Source organism: Bombina bombina, chromosome 6, assembly GCF_027579735.1.
Source record: "Bombina bombina isolate aBomBom1 chromosome 6, aBomBom1.pri, whole genome shotgun sequence".
Classification (NCBI taxonomy): domain Eukaryota; kingdom Metazoa; phylum Chordata; class Amphibia; order Anura; family Bombinatoridae; genus Bombina; species Bombina bombina.
In genome coordinates, this window is record NC_069504.1 from 862,198,354 (window position 1) to 862,223,353 (window position 25,000).

The 25,000-nt window shown below is 41.1% G+C and overlaps 1 protein-coding gene across 1 annotated transcript in view; it reads right to left on the reverse strand.

The window, feature by feature from the left end:
- Positions 1–25,000, reverse strand: part of DNAH2 (dynein axonemal heavy chain 2) — a 456,831-nt gene that overhangs the window by 325,719 nt on the left and 106,112 nt on the right. Inside the window, exons 10-11 of the mRNA XM_053719507.1 lie at positions 16,591–16,720; positions 776–958 (exon numbers count right to left, since the gene is read on the reverse strand). Coding sequence (XP_053575482.1) covers positions 776–958; positions 16,591–16,720 — 313 coding nt within the window. The remainder of the gene's footprint in view (positions 1–775; positions 959–16,590; positions 16,721–25,000) is intronic.

Here is a 25,000-nt window from a genome sequence, read left to right on the forward strand (position 1 = left end):
GGCTTTTTTGCAGGTGTTAGGTTTTTTTTCAGCTCAAACAGCCCCATTGTTTCCTATGGGGGAATCGTGCACGAGCACGTTTTTGAGGCTGGCCGCGTCCGTAAGCAACTCTGGCATCGAGAGTTGAAGCTGCGTTAAATATGCTCTACGCTCCTTTTTTGGAGCCTAACGCAGCCTTTATGTGGACTCTCAATACCAGAGTTATTTTTATGGTGCGGCCAGAAAAAAGCCGGCGTTAGCTACGCGGGTCCTTACCGACAAAACTCTAAATCTAGCCGCAAGTTTCTAAATAAGGCAGATGAAAAGAAGCAAAAAATGCTAACATAAGGACTATCACATATTTATTGGCTCTGGGTACCAGCAAAAAGTAAAAGAGAAGAGTACAGAGCCATAAGGAAAACCAAGTGTGCAGGAAAGTCTAACATAATGTATAGAAAATACAACTGCAATTTAGTGACTAGAGAAATAAGTTTATCATCCAAGCATAGGTTCTATTAGTTAATAGTTAGTGCTAGTAAGCTAACAAATCAGCCTTTAGGCCGATGATCTCCAAATATGGAGCAGCCTAAATGCCTAGTGTTATGAGGATAACTCAGACTTTGAACGTTCAACAAATCGGCAATGAAGGATCTGAAAAAACTACCTGAAAGTCTACGAAGTGCTTTGTATGGTCTGGTTTTGGGCAGCAGCATATTACCAGGATCAGATTTCAGACATGCACAAGGTATGTTGCTATTACTTTTTTTTGTTTCAGTCTCACATACAAAACTCATACCTCTACAGATCTCTCAATGCGGCGTCTAAGGGTCCGGACCCAGAGCGCTTGACCAGCAAAATAACTCATGTGTGGCATCAACGCTAGAATTTTCTTTCCCAATTCCTTGTTAACCAGTTGAAGCTCATTCTTAAACAGCTCGTATACATACACTGCCTTCTTATCAAACATACGCTTTATGGCCTGTAAATTATAAAAAAAATTAGTATAGTGAATATGTGTGCAATATTTTCACATGTACAGACACATTCTGATTAACAATGTTCTTTGACCAGTGTCATAAAAACAAAATTTATGCTTACCAGATAAATTCCTTTCTTTCCTGGCTGGGAGAGTCCACAACTTCATTCCTTACTGTTGGGAAATACAACATCTGGCCACCAGGAGGAGGCAAAGACACCCAAGCCAAAGGTTTAAATATCCCTCCCACTTCCCCCATCCCACCAGTCATTTGGCTGAGGGAAAGAGAAAAAGCAAGAGAAACATCAGGGTATAAAGTTGCCAGAAGATAAACAAAAAGGTAGTTGCCCAAAAATTCTTACGGGCAGGGTCGTGGACTCTTCCTGCCAGGTAAGAAAGGAATTTATCTGGTAAGCATAAATTTTGTTTTCTTTCCAAAGGCAGGGAGAGTCCACGAAAACAATACCTAAGCTCCAGAGGGCACTGCATGAATAACGGGAGGGAATTAAAGAAAAAGGCTGACCCTAATCTTAGGGCACCACAGCCTGCAACACCTTTCTCCCAAAAGCTGCTTCAGCCGAAGCAAACACATCAAATTTGTAAAATTTAGAAAAAGTATGTAAGGAGGACCAGGTAGCCGCCTTACAAATCTGATCCATAGAGGCTTCGTTCTTAAAAGCCCAGGAAGAAGCAACTGCTCTCGTGGAATGAGCCGTTATCCTCTCAGGAAGCTGGTGTCCAACTTTCTCATAAGCTAAGCGGATGACGCTCCTCAACCAGAAAGACAAGGAAGACGCAGTGGCCTTCCGTCCCTTACGTCTACCTGCATAAACGACACACAAAGATGAAGATTGAACTCCTTAGTACAAAGAAAGGCAGGAGCTTGCTTGATAAAATAAAAAAGCTTTATTCCAACACGGTTAAAAATGATCCAAGGAAGAACAACATTGAACAGGAGGATGTAGCACCAGTGGCTTACGCGTTTCCCTTGTATCCTGAACTCCTTAGTAGCCAGAAGGTAAAACTTCAAAGCACGAACCACATCCAAACTGTGAAGCAAACATTAATTCGCTGAAGAAGAATTGCGACACAAGGAAGGAACAACAATCTCTTGATTAATGTTACGATCTGACACCACCTTAGAAAGGAGACCTAACCTAGAAAGTAAAACCGCCTTATCGGCATGGAAAGGGGGGTCACAGTGTAAAACCGAAATCTCAGAGACTCTGCGAGCAGAGGCAATGGCTAATAGAAACAAAACTTTCCAAGATAACAGTTTAATGTCAACAACATGTATGGGCTCAAACAGAGCCTGCTGCAAAACACAAAGGACAAGATTGGGGCTCCAAGGCGGAGCCACAGATCTAAACACAGGTCTGATCCTAGTCAGAGCCTTAACAAAGGACTGCACATCTGGAAGCTCAGCTAATCTCTCGTGCAGTAAAACTGATAGGGCCGATATCTGGCAGATAGACAAAAAGTTCCCTCCTTTTTGGGAATTACGAAAAAGTTTGAATAGAACCCTAGACCTCTTTCTGATGCAGGTACCGGGATGATGAGGCTAGGTCCCGTACGCAATCTAAAAAGGCTGTCCTCTTCTCTGGTCTTGTAGACAGTCTGGAAAGGAGAAATCTGTCCCTGGGTAGATGAGATTTGAATCCTATCCTGTATCCTTGAAATACAACCTCCAGCACCCAAGGATCCTCAACATCCTGAAACCAGGCATCTGAGAAAAAACGACAGTCTACCCTCTACTTGATCCTAATCTGGATCAGGGGCCGCCCCTTCATGCAGATTTGTGATCTGCACGCTTCTTAGTCTGTTTGGACTTGTTCCAGGACTGAGCAGGCTTCCAGGTACTCTTGGGCTGCTCGGGCTTGGAGGATGATTGAGTTCTCTGAAACTTGCCCGAACGAAAGGAACGAAAATTAGAGGACTGCCGTCCCTTAGGTCTGTTCTTCTTATCCTGCAGAGGGAAAGCACCTTTCCCCCCAGTAACAGTAGCAATGATAGAGTCCAGACCTGGACCAAATAAAACCTTCCCCTTGAATGGTAAGGAAAGGAGTCTGGATTTAGAAACCATATCTGCGGACCAAGATTTCAACCAGAGAGCCCTGTGAGCCAGGACCGCAAAGCCTGAAGCCTTTGCGTTCAGATGGACAATCTGCATATTCGCATCATAGATAAAGGAGTTAGCTATCCTCAAAGCCTTATCCTCTCCTGAATATACTCGAGGGGAGATTCCACCTTGATAAGTTCTGACAGAGAGTCACACCAGTAGGTGGCTGCCCCAGTCACAGCAGCTACCGCTGCAGCCTGCTGGAATAAAAACTCTGTGTGTTGGAACATTCTTCTCAGGTAACTTTCCAACTTCTTGTCCATAGGTTCCCTAAAGGAAGAGCTATCCTCCAGAGGGATAGTGGTACGCTTAGCTAGCGTCTAAATGGCTCCATCCACCTTAGAGATGGACCCCACAGTTCCAGCTGAGAGAGTCAGGAACAGGGAATAACTACTTAAAAGTTGAAGAAGGGGAAAAGTGAGTTCCAATCCTTTCCAATTCGCTACTGATAATGTTCGCCATGCGAACTGGAAAAGGGAAAGTCTGTAGGGCCTTCTTGTCTTCATAGACCCTGTCTAACTTAGGAATTTTAGGTTCCTCAGGAAGTTTTGCTTCAGGAACCTCTAGAGAAGACATAACCTCCTTTAGTAAAAAACGCAGATGTTCAATCTTAAATCTGAAGGCGGGCTCCTCAGAAGGAGGCGGTTTAGTAATTGAAGTCTCCAACTCCAAGAGTTCACCCTTTGACGCTACAGAGGTTAACTCATCCTCGGACAATTGAGACATACTAGCTTAATCCAATTGGAAATTAGATGTATCCAGCTCAGTAAAAATATGTTTAACCTTTCTCTTGCGTTTCCCAGAGATAGGTAAGGCACTCAGGTCCGTGGACACAGCAGATTGTAACTGCATGGTAAAGTCCGCATAAAAAAAGCCCCCCTCCAGCGGGAGTAATAGGTGTGCCGCGGGGAACTGCATGTGAAGCGGTTTGCGGGGATAGGGTAGTGTCAGGTACTTGTCAGTCAGTATGTACCTTTAAGCATATCCTATATAAGGCTACTCCTCCCCCTTCCACCTGCCAATTAATTTAGTTTGAGTTACTGACCAAGTTACCTTGACACAGCTACTCTTACTTGTGGCTAAAGCTATAGATAATACCTTACTGGATTATAATTCTAGCAAAACGTGTTGTGCCTAACCTGCTTTACCTTACTTTGCCAAGGATATACCACAACAGTCTATCCACTCCCTTCAAACACCGGAGCAACCTCCATTTCAGCTTAAGGATAATACATCTGTTACCTCCGTTATCCTAACCTCTGAACTGTAGTCACCTTGCCTACTCTCTACTAATTATAAAAGGCATCCACTGTTTCTCATTGTGGTTCAGCCATTACACAACCGCCTCTCTCAGCCTACTTCTGCCTGTAAGGACTATCATCCTACTCCTGTAACAAGATAGCAGGAGTCTTTCTAAAATTAACCTAGTACTTCTACTTATATTCAGGGTCTGCAGTTGTGATTCACTGTGTAAAGAACTTTTCCTCCACATAACCTGACATATTAATTGGGCCATAACATGGATCCAGAAGACCTCCCCAACGTGGTTGGATCAATTATCACAGGCATTCAGAGAGCTTCAACTACAAAATGATAACTTGAGGGCAGCTTTAAGAGATAACACACCAGAACCTCAGGTCTGCCTACCTGAGAGATTCTCTGGTGACAGGAAGTACTTCAGGCAATTCAGGAATGCCTGTTATCTCCTTTTTCAGATGCGCCCTAGGACTTACCAAACAGAGAGACTCAAAGTCATGACAGTAATATCCTTCCTGTCTGGAGAAGCTAGGATATGGGCTGACAATTTATTTGAAAATAATGATACAACCCTCACCTCACTGACTGATTTCTTCACACAAATAAGCTTGCTGTACGAAGATACACAAAAACAGCTTACTGCAGAAGCCAAGATGCGTTCTCTCAGACAAGGCAGACGTCCTGTAGAGGAATACCTTTCAGAATTCAAGCTTTACATCAAAGACTCTGAATGGAGTGAGGTTGCTCTACGCAATCAGTATCGCTTGGGACTATCCGATACCCTGAAGGATGAGTTAGCCCGTACAGAACTACCCGCCACTCTGGAAGGTATCATGAATCTCTCAATACAGATTGATAGGAGGGTCAGGGAGAGACGCTCTGAACGCCAACAAACAGAAGGACCACCAAGATTCCCTCCAACTTCCCAGGGAATAAAAGAAACCACTGTTCCCATGGAGATTGGCTTCACTAAAGGCCCACTCACATTGGAAGAGAGACACCGCCGACAGCAGAAAAATCTCTGTATGTATTGCGCTTCTCCTAACCATCCAGTGAAGGATTGTCCCTTGCTCCAACGTCAAAAAAGAAGTAAGTTAACAGTCACTAGAAATTGCTTAACAAACAAGGTGTTTGATGTTGCTTACTGTACTCTCCCTTTATCCATACAGTGGGACCTCCAGGCTCTCCAAGCGGAAGCAATCATTGATTCTGGAGCATATGCAAATTTCATTGATCTTTCTCTTGTAAATAATAATAAAATTCCATTGTGTGTGAAAGCAGTTCCAGTCTCCATACGTGTCATTGATGGTACCATGGTGAGCTCCGGCCCTATAACACACCACACCATTCCTCTTAAGGTCACAATTGGTAAGGGGCATACTGAGTTTTTATGTTTTGATGTTATACCTTCCCCTTTATTCCCAATAGTATTGGGATTATCATGGTTACAACAACATCAACCATCAATCTGCTGGCAGTCCCTTCAAGTGGAATTGGATTCTGCTTACTGTAGTGATACCTGCTACCCCCAACAGAATATATTACATGTATCTAACCCAACAATCCCTCATGAATACCAAGATTTCCATGATGTCTTTGACAAAAAGCAGGCAGAGTCCCTGCCACCACACCAGATATATGACTGTCCGATTGAACTGTTACCAGGGTCCAACATTCCCTATGGACACATATATCCGCTTTCACAGCCTGAATTGGATCACCTAAAGGGGTACCTAGACGAAAATCTGAAGAAGGGGTTCATCCGACCCTCCACCTCCCCGGCAGGTGCCGGGATTTTCTTCGTAAAGAATAAAGACAACTCCTTACGTCCAATAATTGACTACCGTGAGTTGAATAGGAGGACCAAGAAGAACAGGTACCCCCTTCCCTTGATTCCCGAACTAGTGGAACGTCTCAGTAAGGCAACCGTTTATACCAAGCAAGACCTTAGAGGTGCGTACAACCTGATAAGAATCAGAGAAGGGGATGAGTGGCTCACCGCCTTCCGCACCAGATATGGACTTTATGAGTATCTGGTGATGCCATTTGGGCTTTGTAATGCCCCTGCTACGTTCCAGTACTTTAGCAATGATATCTTCAGGGATTTATTGGACGTATGCGTCGTTGTCTATTTAGACGATATCCTGATCTACTCTAACTCCATAGACGAACACAAAAAACATGTACGTTGGGTCTTAGGCAGACTCAGGACCCACCATTTATATGCTAAGTTGGAAAAGTGTTCATTCCATACCAATGAAATAACCTTCTTAGGATACAACATTTCCTCCTCTGGGGTTAAGATGGAAAACGATAAAATAGATGCCATCCTCAACTGGCCTACACCCTCCAGCAAAAAAGAAGTTTAACGTTTCCTCGGTTTTGCTCATTTTTATCGAAAATTCATCAAGGGGTTTTCCAAGATTGCAAAGCCCCTCAGTACTCTTACCGGCTCCCATACCCAATTCCACTGGAATCCTGAATCAGAGGAAGCTTTATGTTCTCTCAAACGTAGTTTCACCACTGCTCACATTCTTCATTTCCCAGACACGAAACTGCAGTTCATTCTAGAGGTTGATGCTTCTGAGTATGCCCTCGGAGCTATCCTATCACAGCGGACAACACCTTCAGAACCCATTCATCCTGTAGCCTTCTACTCTAGGCTGATGACACCTGCCGAACATAATTACGCTATTGGAGAGAAGGAACTCTTGGTGATTAAGTCGGCTCTGGAACATTGGAGGCACCTCTTAGAAGGCACCATCCTCCCGATTCATATATATACTGATCATAGGAATCTCGAATACCTTCAATCCTGTAAAACGCTCTCAGCCCGACAAGCTCGGTGGAGTCTGTTCTTTACCAGATTTAACTTTTTGATTACTTACCGACCAGGTAGCAAAAATGGGAAGGCTGATTCCCTTTCTAGACACTTACAGCGTCCAAGTTCATCTACTCAACCTTCACATATCTTAAATCCCCAACATTTCCTGGGATTCTCAAGTCTTGCTTCTTCCACTCTGCGTTCTCACCAACAAGCAGACACCACTCTATCCAAAGACCTTCAGCACCTTGATTCCAGAGGCATCACTCATGTGCATGGCAAAATTTATATACCACCTACATTAAGGCAGGAGATTCTCCAAGAACACCATGACTCTCCACTCCCAGGCCACCCAGGTATTCATAAAACCACTGACCTTGTGTCAAGAAACTACTGGTGGCCAAATCTTCAGCGAACAGTGGACACATACATTAAGTCATGTCATGTATGTGTAGTCTCCAAGTCAGAGAGATCCAAACCTTTTGGCAAACTCCAGCCACTTCCAATACCTGAAAGGCCTTGGCAAACAGTTGGTATGGATTTCATTGTGGAGCTACCTACATCAAACCACTCTAACACCATCATGGTCGTGGTAGATTTTCTCACTAAAATGGCCCACTTCATCCCTCATCACAAACTTCCCACAGCTACCGAAACCGCAGCTCTCTTCCTAAAACATGTTGTACGTCTACATGGCTTACCTTCAGTCATAGTGTCAGATAGGGGCTCGCAATTTACTTCCAGGTGTTGGAAACACCTCTGCTCCGTTTTGAAAATTGACCATCGTTATAGTACTGCTTTCCATCCACAAACGAATGGACAAACGAGAAGAGAATTAATCAATGGATAGAGCAATATATACGTTGTTATTGCTCCCACCAACAGGATGATTGGGAGACCAATATACCCATGGCAGAGTATGCATACAATAACACCTTAAACTCTTCTATAAAGTGCTCCCCGTTTTATGCTAACTACGGATACCATCCAACATTTCATCTATATCCACATCTTAATTCCACATCACCACAAGTAGATGATACTTCCAGGACCTTATCGGAGATCGTTGATTTTCTCAAAGAGAACATCCAGCTGGCTCAACTAAAACATAAACAGTACTATGACTCAAAGAGATGTAAACCCCCTGTTTACCGCTTAGGTGATATGGTATGGCTCTCAACAAAACACCTAAAACTAAAGACTCCGTCAAAAAAGTTCTCACAACTATTCATAGGACCCTACAAGATAATCAAGATAATAAACGAAAATGCTGTCACTTTGGCTCTCCCTCCGGAGATTCCTGTACATCCCACGTTTCATGTCTCTCTTTTGAAGCCCTACCTCTATACCAGACAACAGACATCTGGTCAAGCAACTTCACCAGTGGTGGTTGATGAAAATGTCTTTGAGATCTCTTCTATACTAAATTCCAGGCTACATCGTGGACAGTTGCAGTACTTGATCAGGTGGAAAGGTTATTCCTCGGATGAGGATTCTTGGGAGCCTGTTGCGAATGTTAACGCCACTCGCCTAATCGCCCGATTCCATAGGGATCACCCGGATAAACCAGATGCTGGTACTGCAGTGCAGCACTTTTGAGGGGGGGATCTGTCAGGTACTTGTCAGTCAGTATGTACCTTTAAGCATATCCTATATAAGGCTACTCCTCCCCCTTCCACCTGCCAATTAATTTAGTTTGAGTTACTGACCAAGTTACCTTGACACAGCTACTCTTACTCGTGGCTAAAGCTATAGATAATACCTTACTGGATTATAATTCTAGCACAACGTGTTGTGTCTAACCTGCTTTACCTTATTTCGCCAAGGATATACCACAACAGTCTATCCACTCCCTTCAAACACCGGAGCAACCTCCATTTCAGCTTAAGGATAATACATCTGTTACCTCCGTTATCCTAACATCCGGAATATCACTAAAGCCAGCTGACGGTTAGCAGTGTGACCGACCTATTGAACTTTCCATACCGCTTGTCAGATTCCAGCGTTTATACTTCTCTACCGCTCCTGTTTGTTTGCGGCTTCTGTGTGCTCAGCGTCCTCACAGCCTGTCAGCTGTTCCAGTGTACTGATTGGTCAGTTCGCGCACACACCCACAGCCGCTGCTGCTGCAGCTACGGAGCACTTCTCCCATCTGAGTTAAACAGCACTGATCGCCTACACTCTGTTGTGACTGCCTCACAACTTGTATCACATTACACTCATACAAGATAATTTGCTACATACTAAAGATTGTTTATTGAACTGTACAGCCTCTGAACTGTAGTCACCTTGCCTACTCTCTACTAATTATAAAAGGCATCCACTGTTTCTCATTGCGGTTCAGCCATTACACAAACGCCTCTCTCAGCCTACTTCTGCCTGTAAGGACTATCATCCTACTCCTGTAACAAGATAGCAGGAGTCTTTCTAAAATTAACCTAGTACTTCTACTTATATTCAGGGTCTGCAGTTGTGATTCACTGTGTAAAGAACTTTTCCTCCACATAACCTGACAGGTAGGAATCTCCCGGACCACAGAGTCTTGAGAGGTTGATGCCTCAGAGGGACTAATTAACAGAATTAGCTCCCTTCTTAGACTCCCTTCTTAGACTTCCTAGACCCAGGCAATTGGAACAAAATTGAGCAGGTGGACAAACCACAGCCTCCTCACAACATAAACAGGTATTATGAATTAATATAGAAGGTACAGAACCCTCTAAAAAGTGTTAATCTCAGAGTCCTCCATTGCTGGAGATGCAATCCCACAGTAAGTAAACAGTCAAACAAAAGAAAACGGCGTTAATAATAAAGAGGCACCTTTATAACCCCAGTGGCTGGGGCACTCATCACCTCCTAGACCCAGACAAACAATAAAATACGCTCTCCGTAGGACTTCCAGAGTTCCTGCAGCAGGATTGTAAGGGAAACTAATTTAGCCGCATCCGATCACGTGGTGCACAAGTAGAGACCTCCCCTGCTATGAGGAAAGCGCGCAAAGCTATTAGAAGCTGCGCAACTTCATAAAAACGAAAGTGAAAACTGTCTGAGAAAGTTCCATTGCCGAAAGTACCCAGTATAATTGAGCCCAAACCTTCACAAGTTTTCCTTAGGGAACAAAGCAGTACATAAATTCCACAAATTGTTCCAAAATAATCTCCTAACTAGTGAGATATTAACCCCGGATCCTATAAAGGTTATGAGGAGTCAAACTGTGACCGTTAATAATAGGAGTCCCTGCTAAATCAAAATAAAGCGGACTTACCCTCCAGGATCTATGCTGTGGAACAGGTACAGCCTCTCAAGTGTGACAGCCTTGCCGCAGTGTTCTGACAGGGATCTGAGTGTAACAAGGCAAGCAGTGTAACTCGTTAACACTGATTACCCAGGAGCTGTTAGATAGATAGTATGGATCGATTTGCAGAAAAACTTTCCCTGCATCTCCAGACTCTAACATTCATCAATACTCTCACTGAGAGGTTTATATGATTACTTTAAACTCCAGTCCTCACTTGAAGGGAAAATACCCATTAAAGGTCTATCCGTATCTTTTGACACTTCTCTGCCATCCTCCACTAGTGACGAAAGGCAAAGATTGACTGGAGGGATGGGGGAAGTGAGAGGGATATTTAAGCCTTTGGCTGGGGTGTCTTTGCCTCCTGGTGGCCAAATGTTGTAAGGAATGAAGGAATGAGTGGACTCTCCCTACCTTTGGAAAGAAATAAACAAATAAATAATGCCAACATTACAATATTCATAGCGCCCCTTAAAGAATGCAATTTGTACACTAACTTAGCAAGGGGAATGGAGTACTTCACATAATCCCAACACAATATACCTAAAATAAAAAGATAGCCAACACAAAGAGGCCTACTTATCAAGCCGTCAACTGTGCTGCATTCGCCGGCATCAATACACTCGCCTGACATCGCGTCTGTAGACCTGAATACGCTGTCAAAAAGCCGCGCACCAAGTATGGGGCGATGAGCAGCGGACTGCTGTTAACTAACAGTTATCGATCTCGCTGCTATTCGGCTTTTTCCTAGCTTTATTTATATCCTGTCACTAAGCACCGCCACAATACTAAAATGTTTAACCCCTATCCCGCCGCTCCTGGATCCCGCCGCAACTAAATAAAGTTATTAACCCCTATCCCGCTGCTCCCGGAGCCCACCGCAACTCTAATAAAGTTATTAACCCCTATCCTGCTGCTCCCACACCCTGCCGCAACTAAATAAAAGTATTAACCCATATCCCTCCGCTCCCGGAGCCCACCGCAACTAAATAAATGTATTAACCCCTAAACCCCTGGCCTCCCACATCACTACCACTTACTAAACTTATTAACCCCTAAACCGCCAGCCCCCCACATTGCCATAAACTAAATTAACCTATTAACCCCTAAACTTAGCAACCCGCTAACTTTATATTAAAATTACATCATACCTATCTTATAATAAATTTAAACTTACCTTTAGAATTAAATTAAACTATATTAAACTATTAATTAACCTACCCTAACTATTATACTAAAATTACATTAAACTATATTAAACTACTAATTAACCTGTCGTAACTATTATACTAAAATTACATTAAACTATATTAAACTAATAATTAATCTACCCTAACTGTTATACTAAAATTACATTAAACTACAAATTAAATTAACTATATTATATACAGTAGTTAAAAACCTAAACCTCCTCAAATAATTTAAATCTACTATTAAAAATTACAAAGTTACAAAAAACTAACAACTAAGTTACACAAAATAACAAACACTAAGTTACAAAAAAAAAAGAAACACCAAGTTACACAAAATAAAAAATAAATGATCAAATATTTAAACTAATTACACCCAATAGGATGAAAGCTCAATCCTATTGGCTGATTGCAACAGCCAATAGGATTTTTTCCACCTTAATTCCGATTGGCTGATAGAATTCTATCAGCCAATTGGAATGTAAGGGATGCCATCTTGGATGACGTCATTGAAAGGGAAACTTCATTGTTCCAGAAGACGTCGGAAGAGGAGGATGCTCCTCGCCAGATGTCTTGAAGATGCCGCGCCGGATGGATGAAGATAGAAGATGTAGTCTGGATGAAGACTTCTGCCCGGTTGGATGAAGACTTCGGCCCGCTTGGATGAAGACTTCTGCCGGCTTCGCTGAGGACTTCTTGCCGCTTCGTTGAGGATGGATGTTGGGTCTTCAAAAACTGTAAGTGGATCTTCAGGGGTTAGTGTTAGGTTTTTTTAAGGGTTTATTGGGTGGGTTTTAATTTTAGATTAGAGACTTTGTGCGGAAAAAGAGCTAAATGCCCTTTTAAGGGCAATGCCCATCCAAATGCCCTTTTCAGGGCAATGGGGAGCTTAGGTTTTATAGATAGAATTTTATTTGGGGGGTTGGTTGTGTGGGTGGTGGGTTTTACTGTTGGGGGGTTCTTTGTATTTTTATTTACAGGTAAAAGTGCTGATTTCTTTGGGGCAATGCCCCGCAAAGGGCCCTTTTAAGGGCCATTAGTAGTTTATTGTAGGTTAGGGTTTTTTTTTATTGGGGGGGGGGGGCTTTTTTATTTTCTTAGGGCTCTTAGATTAGGTGTAATTAGTTTAAATATTTTATAAATTTTTTTTTTGTAACAGTGTTTGTTATTTTGTGTAACTTAGTTGTTAGTTTTTTGTAACTTTGTAATTTTTAATAGTAGATTTAAATTATTTGAATAGGGTTAGGTTTTTAAATATGTAATTTAGTTAATTTAATTTGTAGTTTAATGTAATTTTAGTATAATAGTTAGGGTAGATTAATTATTAGTTTAAAGGGACACTGAACCCAAATTTGTTCTTTCATGATTCAGATAGAGCATGTAATTTTAAGCAACCTTCTAATTTACTCCTATTATCAATTTTTCTTTGTTCTCTTGCTATCTTTATTTGAAAAAGAAGGCATCTAAGCTTTTTTTCTTGGTGCAGGACTCTGGACAGCACTTTTTATTGGTGGATGAATTTATCCACCAATCAGCAGGGACAACTTAGGTTGTTCACCAAAAATGGACCGGCATCTAAACTTACATTCTTGCATTTCAAATAAAGATACCAAGAGAATAAAGAAAATTTGATAATAGGAGTAAATTAGAAAGTTGCTTAAAATTTCATGCTCTATCTAAATCACAAAAGAAAAAAAATTGGGTTCAGTGTCCCTTTAATATAGTTTAATGTAATTTTAGTATAATAGTTAGGGTAGATTAATTAATAGTTTAATATAGTTTAATGTAATTGTAGTATAATAGTTAGGGTAGGTTAATTAATAGTTTAATATAGGTTAATTTAAATCTAAAGGTAAGTTTAAATTTAGTATAAGATAGGGATGATGTAATTTTAATGTACAGTTAGCGGGTTGTTAGGTTTAGGGGTTAATAGGTTAATTCAGTTTATGGCGATGTGGGGGGCTGGCGGTTTAGGGGTTAATAGGTTTAGTAAGTGGTAGTGATGTGGGAGCCCAGGGGTTTATGGGTTAATAACTTTATTTAGTTGTGGTGGGGTCCAGGAGCGGCGGGATAGGGGTTAATAACATTATATAGGTGGCGGCGGGGTCCGGGAGAGGCAGGATAGGGGTTAATAACATTATATAGGTGGGGGCAGGGTCCGGGAGCGGCAGGATAGGGGTTAATAACTTTATTTAGTTGCGGCGATGTCCAGGACCAGCGGGATAGGGGTTAATACATTTTATTTAGGTGGCAGCGATGTCGGGGCGGCAGATTAGGGGTTTATGTTAGGGTGTTCGGTGTAAACATAACTTTTATTCTAGCATAGAAATCAATGGGATATTGGGCAGCAGCAAACATAAGCTTTCGCTGCTTTCAGACTCCCATTGATTCCTATGGCATCTGCGGCCTCCAGGGCGGCAGATTGAAAAGCAGGTACGCTGGGCCGGAATAGTGGCGAGCGTACCTGTTAGAAGGTTGATAACTTGCAAAAGTTGTCAGATAGTGCCAAATTTGTATTCGGAACATCTGTAATGACGTAAGCATCGATCTGTGTCGGACTGAGACCGGCGGATGGTATGTTACGTCACAAATTTTGACTTTTGCCGGTCTGTAGGCTTTGATAAATAAGGCGAATCAGGCTTGCCACAATTACGCTGCGGAATTACAGTGTATTTGCGGTTGACGGCTTGATAAATAGGCCTCAAAGTGTAAGTACCTTATCAAGGATTCATAGAAAAAAAAAGTGTTATTGAGGCGAACAGGTCTTCCCTATGGAACATGAAAAATATGCTGCTTCGATGAGGGGATGAACTGGTAAGTATAGAGGTCATGACAAATAATTTTGTGTATTTAGCCCCTTAAGGACCAGCGACGTACCCTGTATGTCACTGGCCTTTTTTTGGGATTTGATTGTTTTATAGTGCAGTCTTGCCACCAGCGTTGAGACTGCTCTATTCCACAAAGAATGCTGGAGGGAGGGCATTAATAGCTTGTTCTTGCTAGACTTGTGCTATTAGGTCCTTAAAAAACCCTTAACGACCAGTGACATACAGGGTACATTGTGGTCATTAAGGGGTTAATAAACATTTTTTAATTAAACTTGTAGTTACCGTCAAAGCAATGCACAATAATTAAAAAAAAAAAAAAAAGTGAATATATGATAAAAACATGTAAAGTAATAGAACATTAAAATGCATGAAGCTAGATTTAATGAATGTACTGTATATAAAGTTATACATGACATTAAAGGGCCACTGTAAGTAAATATTTTCTATGCCTGTTACTAACTAACTACCCCAAATACGCTTTTTATAAATAGCATTTCATTAACATATCTCTACCGTATATCAGAAATCTTGTCTGCAAATTTAATTGTTTTCCAAACCCACTCCGTGGGTATCCTTTGCTCTGTACCAATCCGTTTACAATACCTAGGTTTCAAAATGGCGCTTTAAACACAAAGTTATTGGTTTAAGTATTTTGAACATGCAGTGCTAAAAATAGTGGGCAGGATAACGTGACATCATCGGCGAATAAAAGATATAACTTTTAGAACGTTATGAAACTTTGTTTTGGAGAAAATATAGGTCAGTAGGTTTTAATTAATGTTTATTAACATTAATATGTTAGTTGTTTAGCTTAAAAATTATAATAGAAAGTAATTCTTTTAAGTTTCAAATATTATTTATAATCTCACCTATAATCTCAAACCATTAATTCAGTAAATAATGCAAAAACATACATTTTCTGTTTTATTTCAGGATTAATCCATCCATTAAGAATAATAAGAGATCAGATAAACAGGCACAGTAACAATATGCATCTCAATATGGGAAAAGACTTATGGGACAGTAACTACATTGCAACTACAATATTTTGCAATAAATTAATATGCTAAGTGCTAAAATATGAATGTACCCAGTTTTCTGCAACTGTTTTTCAATAGACAATCTCCACTCACCATTTGCCTTATTTGGATGAGTCAACCAAAACATGTTACTGGAACAGACACAGATAGCCACTGTCACTTTGTTAGCAAAAAAATAATTAATTTGCAGTTCCTTTTCCTATTATCTCTGCTGAGGGACAGACACAAGGCAGGGTGAGGTTTGTAAAGCCCGCCACGTACACTTGCAATCCTTTAGAACTGGAAAACTCATATTGTATGGGAGATCATGCTATTCATCGTAACCGTTGGCTATCTCATGGAGAGCTGTGACCTCCTCTAGAACCTTTTCCCAGGCACTGCATTCTACCTCCTCTGTACCTATTGCGTATGGCTCACATCCTAACATTTGCACATGGTCTTCTGGCCGTTAACTCACTCTCTACCAGCTCCTGGGCGCACTTTTGGAGTGATACATTGCTCATTGAGTATGACCTCTCTACCTGCTGTACCGTAAACTATACAGAGTAAGGTCTTGTAATTTCTTTTTTGCAAGTTTTACTTTTTAGACCATGTACCATTTTAGTGATCCTCTTTTGAATAGTTTATAGTTTATTTACATCCTTCTGGAGATACAGTCTCAAGAACTGTACATAGTATTCAAGATGTGGTCTAGCTAATGATCTGTAAATTAGCATACAGCTCTAGAAATGTTTAGTTCTAGTCACTTTTGCACTCCCAAATTTCAATTTCAAGGTCTGGCTTAATGGTCTTAACTATATAAACGCTACGGAATTTGGTGGCGCTACACAAATAAATGATAATAAGAATAATACTAATAATATAAACTAATTGCATTTTTTATAACTCTTTCTAGGGACAAACCGATCCACATATAACTTACCATACATTTCATTCAGGTCAGCCAAAGCTACGTCCTTGCTGATGATGTTGTTTCTAGTTCTATAAACCATAGGAGCCTGAATATGTTGTAAGCATTCTTTGGCCTTCTGTTTTAGACTGCCTGGCTATTTTATATCTCAAACTAAACTCTCTTGCTTACTCACCTCCCGAGAAGACATACTGTGAAAAACATCCAAGAGTTCCACCCCCTGTTTGACTCCCCGGACTGTCTCAAAAGCTGTGTTGATTAGATTCTGCATCATCACTTCCAAATCCTTTACCCCTGCACGGAATCTGCATGATAATTTACATATAAACAATGATTATATGGAGTATAAGAAGCATGAATGAGATACAGGAAGAAATGTGTTCAGTTAAAAGGGAAAAGCTATAGAAGCAACATACAATACACTATGGATAGATAGATAGATAGATAGATAGATACATAGATAGACAGACAAATGACTGATAGATAGATAGCTACCTGCAATGTGTTAACTATCCAAACATGATTTGCCAATTTCATAGGGAATGGAAAAAAGCACGGTGGCACAAGTAAGCTTAAAGGGACATAATACTCATATGCTAAATCACTTGAAAATGATGCAGTATAACTGTAAAAACCTGACCGGAAAATATCACCTGAGCATCTCTATGTAAAAAAGGAAGATATTTTACCTCACAATCTCCTCAGCTCAGCAGAGTAAGTTCTGTGTGAAAAGTTATACTTCACCTGCTCCCAGCTGCAGGTAAAAAAAAAATAAAAAAATGAAGAAATGAACAGCAGCCAATCAGCATCAGCAGTGCTGAGGTCATGAACTCTTACTGTGATCTCATGAGATTTGACTTAACTCTCATGAGATTTCATAGTAAGCTTCCTTTACCTGATTGGTGAAATAATATGAGAGTTCACGATGCTCATCCTTTCAGATGTCCCAGGACAGACACACTAATATGCTGCTTAGAAATCCTTTACAATGGGAGGTGGCTACTGAGGAACTTTTGAGGTAAAATATCTTTCTTTTTTACATAGAGATGTTCAGGAGATATTTTCTAGTCAGCTATTTACAGCTATGCTGCATCACTTTCAAGTGTTTAAACATTTGGGTATTATGGCCCTTTAACAAAACTTAATAACACTGAAGATGTGATAGAGAGGACCTCAAAGTGCTCATATTCTTTAATGCAAAATGCTACTATAGGCAAGGAAAAAGCAAACGGCTTTCAGCATTCACCTTGTTTTTCTGTAATTTCTTAGTTACTTGTACTTTATTCATCTAAGAATAATTGTAGGACAGTCCTAATGTAACCTCTGTTTGGCCCCATCTTTATTATTACATTAAATATTCACTAGTAAATATGTGACGTCTTTTTACAGTTTATTGTACATACTGATCTGTACATTAGAAGTCTATATATATATCATATGCCCCACAAAGAAACTTACCAAAGTAGGGGATGGAGAGTCAAGGAAATGATAGGGTAAAAAATTATATAGAAAGCAGCTGTTTCTAATGCTCTGGTCAATGAAAAAAGAAAATTTATGCTTGCCTGATAAATGTATTTCTTTTTTGACACGATGAGTCCACGGATCATCTTAATTACTTATGGGATATTCACCTCCTGGTCAGCAAGAGGAGGCAAAGAGCACCACAGCATAGATGATAAATATCTCCTCCCTTCCCTCCCACTCCAGTCAGTCAACCGAAGTTAGGAAGAAAAAGGAAAAGCCAAGGTGCAGAGTTGTCTGAAGTTTACAATAACCCATAACCTGTCTAAAAGAACAGGGCGGGCCATGGACTCATCGTGTAAAAATAAAATAAAAATTATCAGGTAAGCAAAATTTTTCTTTTCTTTTTTAAGACACGATCGGCTAGATTTAGAGTTTTGTCGGTAACGACCCGCGTAGCTAACGCTGGCTTTTTTCTGGCCGCACCTTTAAAATAACTCTGGTATTGAGAGTCCACAGAATGGCTGCGTTAGGCTCCAAAAAAGGAGCGTAGAGCATATTTAACGCAACTTCAACTCTCGATACCAGAGTTGCTTACGGACGCGGCCAGCCTAAAAAACGTGCTTGTGCACGATTCCCCCATAGAAAACAATGGGGCTGTTTGAGCTGAAAAAAACCCTAACACCTGCAAAAAAGCCGCGTTCAGCTCCTAACGCAGCCCCATTGTTTGCTATGGGGAAACACTTCCTACGTCTGCACCTAACACCCTAACATGTACCCCGAGTCTAAACACCCCTAACCTTACACCTATTCTGCCACCCCCGCTATCGCTGACCCCTGCATATTATTTTTAACCCCTAATCTGCCGCTACTTACATTATCCCTATGTACCCCTAATCTGCTGCCCCTAACACCGCCGACCCCTATATTATATTTATTAACCCCTAATCTGCCCCCCACAACGTCGCCTCCACCTGCCTACACTTATTAACCCCTAATCTGCCTACCGGACCGCACCACTATTATAATAAAGTTATTAACCGCTAATCCGCCTCACTCCGGCCTCAATAACCCTATAATAAATAGTATTAACCCCTAATCTGCCCTCCCTAACATCGCCGACACCTAACTTCAAACATTAACCCATAATCTGCCGACTGGAGCTCACCGCTATTCTAATAAATGTATTAACCCATAAAGCTAAGTCTAACACTAACACCCCCCTAAATTAAATATAATTTTAATCTAACGAAATTAATTAACTCTTATTAAATAAATTATTCCTATTGAAAGCTAAATACTTACCTGTAAAATAAACCCTAATATAGCTACAATATAAATTATAATTATATTATAGCTATTTTAGGATTTATATTTATTTTACAGGTGACTTTGTATTTATTTTAACCAGGTACAATAGCTATTAAATAGTTAAGAACTATTTAATAGCTAAAATAGTTAAAATAATTACAAAATTACCTGTAAAATAAATCCTAACCTAAGTTACAATTAAACCTAACACTACACTATCAATAAATTAATTAAATAAAATACCAACAATTACCTTCAATTAAACCTAACACTACACTATCAATAAATTATTTAAATACAATATCTACAAATAAATACAATTAAATAAACTAACTAAAGTACAAAAAATAAAAAAGAACTAAGTTACAAAAAATAAAAAAATATTTACAAACATTAGAAAAATATTACAACAATTTTAAACTAATTACACCTACTCTAAGCCCCCTAATAAAATAACAAAGCCCCCCAAAATAAAAAAATGCCCTACCCTATTCTAAATTACAAAAGTTCAAAGCTCTTTTACCTTACCAGCCCTGAACAGGGACCTTTGCGGGGCATGCCCCAAAGAATTCAGCTCTTTTGCCTGTAAAAAGAAACATACAATACCCCCCCCCCAACATTACAACCCACCACCCACATACCCCTAATCTAACCCAAACCCCCCTTAAATAAACCTAACACTAAGCCCCTGAAGATCTTCCTACCTTATCTTCACCCTGCCAGGTTCACCGATCCGTCCTCTGAAGTCTTGATCCAAGCCTCGGAAGTGTTGATCCAAGCCCAAGCAGGGGGCTGAAGAGTGACGTCCATCCTCGGGCTGAAGTCTGGATCCAAGCGGCGACTGAAGAAATCCATCCTCGGGCTGAAGTCGGAAGTCCATCATCTGGATGAAGTCGGAAGTCCATCATCTGGATGAAGTCTTCTATCGAGGCCTATCTTCAATCTTGTTTCTTCTGGAGTGGAGCGGAACCATCTTCTTCCAAGCCGACGCGGAACATCCTCTTCAACCGACGACTAGACGACGAATGACGGTTCCTTTAAATGACGTCATCCAAGATGGCGTCCCTCGAATTCCGAATGGCTGATAGGATTCTATCAGCCAATCGGAATTAAGGTAGGAATATTCTGATTGGCTGATGGAATCAGCCAATCAGAATCAAGTTCAATCCGATTGGCTGATCTAATCGGAATGCGAGGGACGCCATCTTGGATGACGTCCCTTAAAGGAACCGTCATTCGTCGGGAAGTCGTCGTCGGAAGAAGATGGATCCGCGGTGGAGGTCTTCAAGATGGAGCCGGTCCTCATCGGATGAAGATAGAAGATGCCGCTTGGAAGAAGATGGTTGCCGGTCCGGATCTACTCTTCTTCCCGGATAGGATGAAGACTTTGGAGCCTCTTCTGGACTTCTTCAGCCGTCGGATGATGGATGTCTAGCCCCCGCTTGGGCTTAGATGAAGATATCGGAGCCAGGATGGATCGGTGTGATACCCGGTCAGGTGAAGACAAGGTAGGAAGATCTTCAGGGGCTTAGTGTTAGGTTTATTTAAGGGGGGTTTGGGTTAGATTAGGGGTATGTGGGTGGTGGGTTGTAATGTTGGGGGGGTATTGTATGTGTTTTTTTACAGGAAAAAGAGCTGAATTTCTTGGGGCATGCCCCGCAAAGGGCCCTGTTCAGGGCTGGTAAGGTAAAAGAGCTTTGAACTTTTGTAATTTATAATAGGGTAGGGCATTTTTTATTTTGGGGGGCTTTGTTATTTTATTAGGGGGCTTAGAGTAGGTGTAATTAGTTTAAAATTGTTGTAATATTTTTCTTATGTTTGTAAATATTTTTTTATTTTTTGTAACAGTTCTTTTTTATTTTTTGTACTTTAGTTAGTTTATTTCATTGTAGTTATTTGTAGGTATTGTATTTAATTAATTTACTGTTAGTGTAGTGTTAGGTTTAATTGTAGGTAATTGTAGGTATTTTATTTAATTTATTTATTGATAGTGTAGTGTAAGGTTTAATTGTAACTCCTAAAATAGCTATAATATAATTATGATTTATACTGTAGCTATATTAGGGTTTATTTTACAGGTAAGTATTTAGTTTTAAATAGGAATAGTTTATTTAATAAGAGTTAATTTATTTAGTTAGATTTAAATTATATTTAACTTAGGGGGGTGTTAGTGTTAGGGTTAGACTTAGCTTTAGGGGTTAATACATTTATTAGAATAGCGGCGAGATTCGGTCGACAGATTAGGGGTTAATAATTGAAGTTAGGTGTCGGCGATTTTAGGGAGGGCAGATTAGGGGTTAATAAATATAATATAGGGGTCGGCGATGTTAGGGCAGCAGATTAGGGGTACATAGCTATAATGTAGCTGGCGGCGGCGTGCGGACGGCAGATTAGGGGTTAATAAGTGTAGGTAGCTGGCGGCGACGTTGTGGGGGGCAGATTAGGGGTTAATAAATATAATATAGGGGTCGGCAGTGTTAGGGGCAGCAGATTAGGGGTACATAAGGATAACGTAGGTGGCGGTCGGCAGATTAGGGGTTAAAAAAATTTAATCGAGTGTCGGCGATGTGGGGGGGCCTTGGTTTAGGGGTATATAGGTAGTTTATGGGTGTTAGTGTACTTTAGGGCACAGTAGTTAAGAGCTTTATGAACCGGCGTTAGCCCAGAAAGCTCTTAACTACTGACTTTTTTCTGCGGCTGGAGTTTTGTCGTTAGAATTCTAACGCTCACTTCAGCCACGACTCTAAATACCGGAGTTAGAAAGATCCCATTGAAAAGATAGGATACGCAATTGACGTAAGGGGATCTGCGGTATGGAAAAGTCGCGGCTGAAAAGTGAGCGTTAGACCCTTTTTTGACTGACTCCAAATACCGGCGGTAGCCTAAAACCAGCGTTAGGAGTCTCTAACGCTGGTTTTCAAGGCTACCGCCAAACTCCAAATCTAGGCCGATGAGTCCACAGATCATCTTAATTACTAATGGGATTCAATACCCAAGCTAGAGTACACAGATGATACAGGAGGGACAAGACAGGGAACCTAAACGGAAGGCACCACTGCTTGAAGAACCTTTCCCCCCAAAAAACGGCCTCAGACAAGAGTGTGAAAAGAGGACCAAGTTGCAGCCTTGCAAATCTGTTCCACAGAAGCTTCATTTTTTAATCCCCTTGAGGAAGCAACCGCCCTCGTGGAGTGAGCCGTTACTCTCTCTGGAGGCTGCTGTCCAGCAGTCTTATATGCAAAACGTATGCCACTCCTCAGCCAAAAAGAAAGAGAAGTAACCGTAGCTTTCTGTCCTTTACGTTTTCCTGAGAAAACCACAAACAAAGAAGAAGACTGACAAAAGTCCTTAGTCGCCTGCAGGTAAAACTCTAAAGCACGGATCACGTCCAAATTGAGCAGAAGTCGTTCCTTCAAAGAAGAAGGATTAGGACACAAGGAAGGAACAACAAACTCCTGGTTAATGTTCCAATCAGAAATAACCTTAGGAAGAAATCCTAATTTAGTACGTAAAACTACCTTATCACAGTGAAAAATAAGGTAAGGGGACTCATACTGCAATGTCTAAAGCTCTAACACTCTGCGAGCAGAAGAAATAGCAACAGGAAATAAAACTTTCCAAGATAACAACTAACCAAGATAACGCCTAGATTCAAAGAGATCCCTTTGAAGAACTTTGAGAACTAAATTAAGACTCCATGGAGGAGTAACTGGTTTGAACACAGGCCTGATCCTGACCAAGGCCTGACAAAAATATTGTACTACTGGGACATCTGCCAGACATTTGAGTAACAAAATAGATAAGGCCAAAATTTGACCCCTTAGGGAGTTTGATAAACCCTTCTCCAAAACCTTTTGGACAAAGACAAAATACTAAGAATCCTAACTCTACTCCATGAGTAGCACTTGGATTCGCAACAATAGAAATATTTACCCCAAATCTTATGGAAAATCCTTCTAGTTACAGGCTAACGAGCCTGAATCATGGTCTCTATGACCGAATCAGAAAATCCCCGCTTAGATGAAATTAAGCGTTCAATCTCCAAGCAGTCAGCTTCAGAGAAACTAGATTTGGGTGAAGGAAGGACCCCTGATTCAGAACATCCTTCCTCAACGGGAAACAGAGATGTCAGGAAGAAGAGCAAATGGGGCCAATAGTTTTTGTTGGACTGAAGGTCCAAGGAACCGTCAGAGCATTTATGATTTCCGTCTGGGGGTCCCTGGACCTCGACCCGTATCTCGGTAGCTAGGCATTCTGAAGAGATGTCATGAGATCCAATTTCCGGCTGACCCCACTGGAGAATAAGATTGGAGAACACTTCCGGATGGAGTTCCCACTCCCCCGGATGAAAGGTCTGCCTGCTCAGGAAATCCGCCTCCCAGACGTCCACCCTTGGGATATGGATCACCTATAGACAACAAGAGTAGGCCTCCACCCACTGGATTATTCTGGTTACCTCAGTCATCGCTAAGGAACTCTTCGTTCCTCCCTGATGATCGGTGTAAGCCACTGAAGTTATGAAGTCCGACTCGAACCTAATAAACTGGACCGAGGCTAACTGAGGCCAGACCAGAGGAGCATTGAAGATCGCTCTCAGCTCGAGAATGATTATAGGAAGAACAGACTCTGACTGAGTCCAAACTCTCTGAACCTTTAGGGAACTCCAGACTACCCCTCACCCTAGAAGGCTGGTGTTTGTTGTCACAATCATCCAAGAAGGACTGAGAGAGCAGGTTACCTGGGAAAGATAATCCAGAGATAACCCTCATGAAAGAGAATCCTTTGTCTCCTTAATTCACAGAGACAAATCCGTATAATCTCCATTGCCATCATCAGCCCGAATACCTCCAAGCACTGAGTGTCCGAAGAGAGTGCAGAAGAACAAGACAATTATCAATAATCCTTGACTTCCTGATTTCTATCAGAAAAAGGCCTCATTGATAGGGAATCTAACATAGATCCCAGAATTACCTTAAACTTAGGATTCAGTTACCCTTCGAATTAACTTCCACTCGTGAGAATGCAGGAAGGATATCCCATGACCGAGAGCGAACCTGTTTGTCGTAACAAAGTCGCCTGGACTAGGATATCATCTAAATATTATGCCACAATGCACCATGAAAATTCCGAAAACTGTGGCAAGACCTAAAGAAGAGCCACAAACTAAAAATATTTGTCTAGAAAGACAAACCAAAGGAACTTGAGATGATCCCATAGATGGGACTATGCAGATACCCGTCCTTTAAACTTGTCAGAAATTGATCCTCCTGGATCAAAGGAAGGATGGCACGAATAGATTCCACCTAGAAGGACGGTAATGTTTTAGATTCTATAAATCTAAAATTAGTCAGAAGGTTCCCTCCTTCTTGGGAACCACAACCAGATTGAAATAAATCTAAGACCCTGCTCCTGAACCGGAGATGTCACTCCTAGGGGGAGAGGACTCCCTCCTAATGAAAAGAACCCAGTCTCTATCTGGTTCCAGATAAAATATATATATATGTATTGGGTACTTGTAAAGCACGGCAAAACACCCAAAAGGGTCTCAAGGCGCTGTTCATGTTATTGACCTTACTGGAGACCAAACCTGCAACCCTTAAGTTGCTACAGAGCTCAGCCACAGTGCCTTAGCAAGCTGAGTTATATGTCCTAAGCACTATCTGTCTGAATAGAACCAGACCATGTATGAGCTAGTATGCTGCCGTAAAAGGTAGTAATACCAACCTGGATTGTCATCTTGAACAACCCCACTACCTCAATATTTATGGGATCCTAAAAGGGAATGGCTATCCTCTATAGGGATAGAAGTCTCC